Raw genomic sequence first — 9,086 nt, forward strand, 5'->3', positions numbered from 1 at the left:
CAACAGTGCCTACCTTCTACCTCTTCATGTGATACCAAGGTCATTTCTTCCCCTGACGTCAGAAGAGAAGTCAGGAACTATTCTTTCTTCTGAAAAAGTACCTACAGATACCTGCAAAACCTGTACTCGAGCTAAAGGTCAAACCTCGCACTGCCAGACCTGCGTGACGCCAGGACAAGAACAGCAAGGGATGCGACACGCGTGCCGGTGAAACTGTGCCGCGCCAAGATTAGCGCAGCCGCGACTGTAGCGCGGGAGAAAGGAGCCTTTGTAAGGCTCCCTGAAGTAGGACGAGAAGAGTGAGAAATGCTGGGGATTTGGGTTGAGGTGTTCTGATCAAGCGGTGTCTGCTGTGCTGGCAGCAGAGCTCTTCGCTGAGACGGTAGATGCTGCTCCAAGAAAAATGCTGCTTTTCTCAGGTGACAGGGGAAAACTTGTTCCTGCCTCCCCCCCATTTAATACAAACATGCCAAACATGTGCAGACCAGCCATGTTTATTTAAAAAAACCAAACAAAAACCCAAGAAACAGCAACCCAACAGATCCTGGTGAAACAGGAGTAATTGCAAAGAGATCAGAAACTCCTTGGCCAAGACAGGTATCTCATTAATGAGGCCTAGCCACAGTATTTGCAACCTCATTTTCCCCTTCCCGCTCCAAGACAGCTCAACATTTAATGATTTCTTATCTAAAACACTCATTACTGTCCCACTACATGCTGCTGGGGAGTGTGGGGAATGACATACTTAGCCTTTGCATCAAAGATGTTATGCTGACAGTGCAGTTTTGACTGTCAGCCAGAGATGTTTGGTTTTCCTGGCGAATCTTTTTTTAAACACACTTCAAACAACCTCCTTTCATTTTCCCCAACAAATTTCAGACATCAGCACACCCCCTGCTTTCCACCCTCCCTCATGCTGCTTACCTTGCTGCAGAATGCACCAAGGCCTGCAAAATCGTACCATGGGGATTTTTATTTAAGACTTAGAATAAATTATTCCTATGTGATGCCAATTTGTACCTGATAATAACCTTGACCTAAGTACTGGACAATCACCACCCTGAAGAATACCTTCCAGGCACAAGGGGGCTGTAAACTCACCCAGTTGTGCTGTATAGGTAGGCAAATAGCTGAAGTATTTGCTCTCAGATGCAAACTTTGCTCCCTGCTGCCCTGTCGCGATTGAAACTTACAAAAACGATCAATGAAATGACAATAACTGCAATTGTGGATTGTTTCAGGCCAAACAAAAGCGGCAGCACAGCAACCACTGCCCAGCGGGTACAGCAGGTACACACTGAGGAGGGACAAAATGGCTGCCGGAGGGCGGGGTGGGGCGCTTCGCTCCGCCCCGGTGCGGTGCTACAGGGCTCCGCCCCGCGTCAATCAGGGCACGGGCTCGTCCGCCGAGTGCGATTGGTTTAGGCTCCGGAAGTGCCGTGAAGTCGGGAAGCGCGTGGTGGGGTTCCGCGTGCGGCAGGTGGGTGAGGTAGCGGCTGCGGCCCCGCCGGGCCGGGCGGGCTCACCCGGTCCCAGCCTGCCCGCCGGGCCCCTCCGAGCTCCCAGCTGCCCAGCGGCGCGGATGTCGGTGCGCTACCCCCGCTCCTCTGCCCCCTGCAAATGCTTGACTACCCCCCACCCGACAGCGGTTGCGTGGCCGCCTTCAACCTCCACACCCCCCCCCCCCGCCCCAACGGCCGTTGCGTGTCGTCGTCCTCCCCCTAACCCCCCTTTTTGGGGGGGATAGCCAGGGTGCTGCCTCACTAAGCTCCGTGCAAGGCATTGGGGTGGTTTCCCTGGCCCACTCCGCAGCAGTTGTCGGGGGTCTTTAGTTGCCCCTGCAGTGCTCCGGTTCCTGAGGCTGTTGGTGTCTTCTCTCTCTCCTCAGATGCGCTCCCTGCCACCATGTTTGTCCTGGTAGAGATGACTGACACTGTAAGAATTCCTCCCTGGCAGTTTGAAAGGAAACTGAATGAATCTATTGCTGAAGAGCTAAACAAGAAATTGGCCAATAAGGTAAAGTGGGGGTCATGTATAGGTCGATGCAGGCATCCTGACATCCCTGAGCATTTCTTCCTTTTATTCCTAATGGGGTGTGCGGGTAAGGTATCAGAATAGTTTAGATGTGAAGGCCATCCCCAGCGACTGCAATATCAGAGACTGAAAACAAAAGAGACAGCCGTGTATCACCTCAAAGCGGACATTTTTTTCTAATGGCTAATGCTGTAATGGGAAGATGCTGAGATGGGCAGAGAAGCATGGAAGAGAAGTGAGAGTAACTGCTGGTTTGTGTAGAGTAGCAGTCTGAAATGCAGTCTTAAAAGCGGATGCAAACCAATCTATCCAGTGGGAGAGTTTTAAAAAAGACAATGTAAATAAATGTAGAACAGTAATACTGGAAGAGAAATGAAGGTGATAATAGCTGACTTGGTCAGTGCTTAGTACTTGAAATACAGTGTGGCAGTAAGAAGTTGTTCTTTGGTGCAGGACATAAAAAAGTGTTATGGCATAAGCCAGGGCGTCACAGTTTCCCTGTGCAGCCCCTGGGACTGCAATTAGCACACAGCTTTCAGTGTGACGCAGGTGCAAAACTCAAAATGCAGCTTGTGAACATGAAAGGAGCTCAAAAGAGCAACCTGAAGTGATTGAGGGTTGTGAACAGCAGATTGTACCGACACGATATGAAGAGGAAAACTTCCCTCATCCACTGATGACTAGTAGGTCCCTCCAATTTTGTAGGCTGTGAAGCCATCTAGGAAGTGGCGGAGAAACCAAGAGTTCTCCTCATCTCTGCCCAGAGCTAATGTGATTTAAGACAAAGGCAAGCCTAGAGGCTTCTGAGAGCATAACTAGCAAAAAAGTATGTTTAGCCTTTGGACAAGCTATGGGGCTGGTGAATGATGTCTGTGGGCAAGTATTTACTGTCTTGGCAGGTCAAGTTCTCTCACTGCTGACAGTTACTCCAAGGGTTTCTGTTCGTAGCGGTGCTCTTTGCAGTGCCAATGAAAACACATCCTCCCGTAACACTTGAAAAAGTTAGGGGTTCCCCTACAATGTGATGTGGTTAAGGCTGGGGCTTTTGAAGGGAGTGTACCAAAACAGCCTCCCTCCCATCTTGCCTTCTTTTGAAAAGGTGTGCACAAGGTATAAATTTGATGGTTTGTTTTATTTTTTTTTTTAACTTGGTAAGTTGCTTGATGTATTGCTTTTTAATTTTTTTTTGAGCAGGTTGTATACAATGTCGGCCTCTGCATCTGTCTGTATGATATCACAAAGCTGGAAGATTCATACATATTCCCTGGAGATGGTGCATCACATACCAAAGGTACATTCTTGTCCTCAGTTACATAGTTTCACAGAAGGTTAGTGATGTGGAAATGTAAACTGAGCTCAATTGTTAGGGAAAGTAAATTCAAAGGAACTTAGTGAAGCTCATAGCCTTAACTCTGTTCCTGTTAGGAGGGCAAGAGAAACATGGCAAAAGTCTCTTTCCTTTGCATTTTTTGGGTACAAATATAGCTTTAAATAGTCCTGTCCTCTTTCTCCAGCGGTCCATCTCTGTTCTACAATTAAAGCCATAAGTTTGGGATAAGTAAGGGGTTAATTTAATTTACAATAATTGGAAATCTGCACATAGAAAATAAGTTGTGCTAATCATTTTGCATTTGTGTAGTATTTTTTTCTTTTTGAAGCTTATTTAGCTAGAATGTTGAAACATGTTTCTAAATATAACGTTCGCACAGCATTTGATGCTGTTTTCCTAGCTGGAAGTTTTGCTACATTTTTGTTTGAGACTTAGACAGATCTGGTTCAGCATAAGTTTGTAGTGACTTTTTTTTTTTTAAATAAGAAATGACTAATTTCTTTACTTTGATTTTTGGCAAATTTGTCTAAGTAAAAACTGGAAGGAAACACATAAAAGCAAATTTCATGTGTTTTTTAAGTTAAAATAAGTTTCTTTAAATAAGCTGCAAAGAGCTTCATTTTTCTACCTTCCGTTTTCAATGTGGAAACGTAACTCTAGCAAAAGAAACGTTTCCCATTAGAAGGGAACTGGACTTAACTATACGTGGCTCCCCTTGTCTAAATTTTAACTCCAATAGAACTTGCTCCCTGCAAATAAAAGCTTTTCTAATACTGAAGGAGGATGGTAGGCTTTCCTGCTTGCTTTAATCTCCATTCAGCTTCTTAACTTTGAATTATTCCTTGAACTGAAACAAGAGAATCTCTTCTCTCTGAGCTTGGAAAAAAGTCTCCTGCTTTCAGAATCTGGGGTAGCACTTTGATAAATCCTGCTCTGTCTGGTAATAACTCAACTCTGTCTCTAATGTACTGTCTGTTGTTACGTAAAAGAGGAGCACTGAGTATGGATGGACAGCTGAAATGATGTTAAATTGCTCATAAGCATTGTTTGGCTTTCTTATAAATTAAAAATGCTTGGTTAGAAACATCATTTGATTTAACCTGGATGAAAAATACAGTTATGTTAGAGAATCTTATTTACTCTGATAATAATTTATATCAGATATTCCACTTAAAGAAAATACAGCATTGCTGACAAAGATATAAGGAGCACAAGTATTATGGGAAAGTATCATTTCAACTGGTATTCTCGGCCTTGAAGTGTTGTGCAGGAATGCTCACACCAAAGCAGAGGCCTTGCTCCACGGTCTTCATCTTACGGTTTCATTCTGTCAACTTAAACTCTTGAATGCTTGAAGAGCAGAGAACAGGAGGCTGGTGATCAACCACTGTCATAGTTCTCATTCCTAACTGTTTTGTATGAATTCTTATTCCCATTTTTCTATCTAACCAGTGCCTCTAAGGAAATTGTAAAAGAATCTGGGTAAGCATTTTAGAGGGCACATAGGATGTGGGATTTTGTTTTAATGGCTGCCACCCTGTGGAAAAAGTATAGTTCACTAACATGGACATAATATTAATGATCTGTTTTCTTCTAAGTGCATTTCCGCTACGTGGTCTTCCATCCCTTCCTGGATGAGATTTTGATTGGGCAAATTAAAAGCTGCAGCCAGGATGGTGTTCATGGTAAGCCACAACTTCTAACGCTGGGGACGCGAGAGCTGCAGAGCTCTTGGGTCTCTTGAGATACTGTTTTCATACCTGATTTCAGGTTGTATGGTGCTGTCTGTAGGCTGCTTAAAGACTATTACTGGCCTCTGGTGCTGCTCTGGTCTGAGGATGGTTGGTAGTTCTGGCCTGGCAGCTTCCCCTGCCCTTGATGATTTTGTCTGCACTCCCCTTTCCTTTTGTAATTCATGTGCATGCCCAGGAAGAACAGGCAAGCCCATCTGGAGCGTAGACTGGGTTCGTTTTCTCGCTTCAGTTAACAGAACTTGCTTTTTTTTTTTTTTAAAAGCGGTAGTATCAGCTTCTGTTGGTCTGACATATCTTTCCTATAGTTCTGTGCAAATTCAGGATCGTTTCCTGTACCTGAAAATATGGCAGGGAAATGTCTTTGTGAGCAGAAAGTGCTGTTAGATTCATGCAATACATAATTGATGAGTTGCTTTCCTTTCTTGTAGGAGCCTTCCATGCAAGCGAGCTGCTCTGCTCAGTTGTTAAGTTAGGACAATAAGATTATCTTGGCTGCGTTTATTGCTGAATTTGAGTGTGTTCGCTCTGATAAAATTCAACATTGTGAAATCTCAAGGGGGGGTGGGGGCTGTTCTAACTTTATATTGGTCTTTATTTAACATGTTACATCTGCGATTTCTAAGCTCTTTGCTGTCACAGACCTCTATAGCATCTGACTCATTTCTTGGAACGCTTTCACTTCCAGTCCTGCTCCAAATGGCCTTTTCCTTTCCTAGCTGACATGAAGACTGTGCCCTCTGTTGCTGTGTGTACTTTCAGCAGGGTGGTTGCTTTGCTGCCAACTGAAATCGAGCGTTGTGGCTCAAAGAATAATTCCTGCATGATCTCAGATGTCCTTCCTGAAAGAGGAAGAAGAAGGAGTCTAGAAATGCATTTTAGGAATCACTGTGGTACATCATTTGCGAAGAAGCATTTCAGTCTTAATCAAATTCTTTTCTCCGCAGTTTCTATTGGATTCTTTGATGATATTGTCATCCCACCAGAATCCCTGCAGCAGCCAGCTAAATTGTATCCTTTTGATCACCTTTGATAACTTTACTACTTCATTTCAAAAGATTGTGCAGTGCTGGCCCAACAGGCATTCACTACTGCAACAATGAAGGTGCTCAGTGGCAGAAGCTAAGCCGTTGTGTCAGGCAAGTCCCGCAGACTGTTATCACAGCTAGACAGGCCTCGCGCTTATTTAGGTTTTGCAGGACCATTGTGCCCGCTGATAGAAATGAATGGCAGTGTCCCCTGAACAACCGCGTTGTAATCCCTGCCTCTAGTCTTGGCCGCTGCTGGAGACAGAAGGGAAGTTTTACCACATCATGTAATGTCTAGATGCATGCTGTGTCTAATATACTTAGTCGTGGTAGGTGAGGTCGTCTTGAGTTTGAGGGGGTTTGCTTGTTTGTTTTTTTTTTCAGGGATGGGGTAACCCCAACTCTGCCCAGCAACATACGCCTTAAACCAGGAAAATGAGAAACGGTGGAGGTCCTGGGCTGCACGGATGATGACCTAGGACAGTGCTCTCTGGCTTGAGAAATAATTGTGAAAAGGTTTGAATTGAGTCTATTCTCAAACCGGTCAGAAAGCGATGTGTCAGGCAGAATACTTAGTGATTGTTTCCACCCTTAACCCTTGGCGTGGCCAGTGATGAAGCAGAGCAGGTGTGGGTGTGGGAATATGAGACAGAAGAAGGGGCCCATGACCTTTACATGGACATTGGGGAGGAGATCCGCTTCCGAGTCGTGGATGAAACATTTGTCGATACATCACCGACAGGTCCGAGCTCTGCAGAGGCTTCCACTTCAAACACCACAGAAGAAGTTCAGAAGAAAGAGGCACCCTATACTCTTGTGGTAACTATATGCATAACTCATAGAGCTTTGCAAACTTTGTGGTTTATTCTATGTCTAAAATAGCATCCCTTTCCCAAGGAACTGATTGCTTTAAGCTGACTGTGAAGCAAAGAGAGTCACAAAATGAAAGGAGTGGAAAAGGGGAGAAACGAGATTGTTCTCGTGGTTGCTCTGTTTGCTGTTTGTTTTCGTTGGAACACCTTGTGGTTGTTGGTGGAGTTCCTCCCGGGAGGCTGATTTAAAGCAGACTGTGGATGCAGGGTCTGCAGGTAGAGTAAGCACGCAGGGAGCACCGAGCTGGGAGAACCATATCCAGGTTGACACAGCAGGAAAACAGTCTTTCCTGTGCAGTGTTTTGGTGTAAGAGCCACCTGAGTTCAATGCAAGAGAAAGATGGATCTAAACCAAGGACAGCTGTGTCTTCTCATGGCTGGAGTATGTTGGGGCAGTCAGGAGGGGGAATGGGCAACTAGATTTTCAAGTGTTGAACGTTTGGTGTAGTATTGACAAGGTTTAAAGGAAGCTGGGCAAATGCTGGGCAGGCTCTGGTAGGAAAAAAAAGTGATTCTTGGGGGCGAGATTTTATGGGTTTATGCATTTACTCCTGTATTCTTTATGCCGTTTACAGTTGAGTGCTCTCCTCTTCTCTCTGTGAACAGGGATCAATAAGCGAACCAGGCCTGGGCCTCCTGTCGTGGTGGACAAACAGTTAGCTGCAATCAGAGCCTGCTCTGCAGAAAGTCTTTCCAGTGGATGTTTGGGGGGATTAAGGGATCCTGCTGGTGCTCATAGCTCCTCTGAAGCTGAATAAGAAATTAGACCTGCCATTCTCTGTTTCCCCTTCAGCTTCCAATCTGCCAGATCGAGACAGTCGCTTTCAAGAAATGTCTTCACTGATCTGTAGAAGTGAATTTACAAAGCCTTGAGCGCAGCAGCAACAAACTCAGCTGGAGCTTTGGTCTCCTGCCCTGGAGAGAAAACCAGGGAGGTCTTTACTTGCCTGAATTAAGAAGGGAGTTGACTTCAGCAAGTGAAAAGCGGGAGAGAATGCCTGTCAGGAAGTATTGCTTCCTTGGGCTGAGAGCTTGATCTCAAGAGGGGTAGAAACCTGCCCTTCTTTTGACAGGAAACAGAGAAGAAACAGCAAGAGACTGGAGTTAATAGAGGTGCGGTACTCTGGGGACCTGGAAAATGCTGCTGCTGGAAGGGCGGGGGAGGTGGTGGTAACCTCCTGCTAAGAATGGGCACTTAACCCATGGATGAATCAGCCATAGAGAACTGGAGTGACAGCACTTCACCCAGAAGTACCTTAGGCTCTGTGAAGATGACCACTGTGGAAGGCTATAGGCTGCTTATTGTGCTGAATGGAAATACTTTATTGGGTGGGCTGTTATTTACGTAGAATGAGCTAAACTTTGCAGGAACTCGACTGAATATACATAATTATGAACTGAAACAGACCAAGGCTGCTTTGAGTAAGTTAAATGCTTGTTTGTGGGGGTGTGTTAATACCAGAAATGGCATAAATAGTAAAAACCACACAGCCTGCCTTCCTGTACAATTTGTGGGGAAACTATTAGCTTCCTGCCTAGCAGGAAGAAAAAAGTTGCCTCCTGCAGTTTAGCTACTTGGATTTCAAGGGAGAGAGTGTTGAGACCAACGCTTTGCTCTGCTCTAACAGCCAATAACAAACAATTGCTATCACCCTCCCTGACAGCAGTAAAAGCAAAAGGGGGAACAAAACAGTGAGTAAAATCTATGCAGGGCCCATTGCCAAGAGAGTGATGTTGCACACATAATTACAAAGCCAGCCACGTTTGGCAGGAAGGGGCTGTAATTCCCTGGGATAGCGGATCTGCTTAACCTCCAACTGTGAAAACAAAGCCTGAGTCACCAGTGCCCTCCCTGCAGTGTCGTTAGAACCCCTTAATTCTGAACTGTTATTCCTGGTGCGTTGCCCTAATTAAAAGGGAGCCTAGAATTCTTTAGATTCACATAGTAACTGAGGTCCATCTGCTCAGACAATAAGCTTACTGAATGCCATCTACAGAGCATTAGTGCTCAGACAGGCAATCATCTGGGCATGCTGGAAACAAAACTGTTTGTTGTGGAACACCCCGTTTG

At 45.2% G+C, this 9,086-nt stretch overlaps 1 protein-coding gene across 2 annotated transcripts; it reads left to right on the forward strand.

The window, feature by feature from the left end:
* The first annotated feature begins 1,390 nt into the window (after window positions 1–1,390).
* On the forward strand, window positions 1,391–8,503 carry POLR3H (RNA polymerase III subunit H). Of its 2 annotated transcripts, none has more exons than XM_075751441.1 (7): window positions 1,391–1,480; window positions 1,889–2,016; window positions 3,229–3,325; window positions 4,963–5,049; window positions 6,063–6,126; window positions 6,755–6,962; window positions 7,622–8,503. In XM_075751441.1, exons 2-7 carry the CDS (start codon window positions 1,906–1,908, stop codon window positions 7,673–7,675), a joined length of 621 nt encoding a protein of 206 aa, XP_075607556.1. In that variant the 5' UTR covers window positions 1,391–1,480; window positions 1,889–1,905; the 3' UTR covers window positions 7,676–8,503. The 2 variants fall into 2 exon arrangements, with proteins under 2 accessions (XP_075607556.1, XP_075607564.1); XM_075751449.1 differs by having other exon boundaries at window positions 1,455–1,588.
* The last annotated feature ends 583 nt before the right edge of the window (window positions 8,504–9,086 follow it).

This window comes from Balearica regulorum, chromosome 1 (assembly GCF_011004875.1).
Source record: "Balearica regulorum gibbericeps isolate bBalReg1 chromosome 1, bBalReg1.pri, whole genome shotgun sequence".
Taxonomy (NCBI): domain Eukaryota; kingdom Metazoa; phylum Chordata; class Aves; order Gruiformes; family Gruidae; genus Balearica; species Balearica regulorum.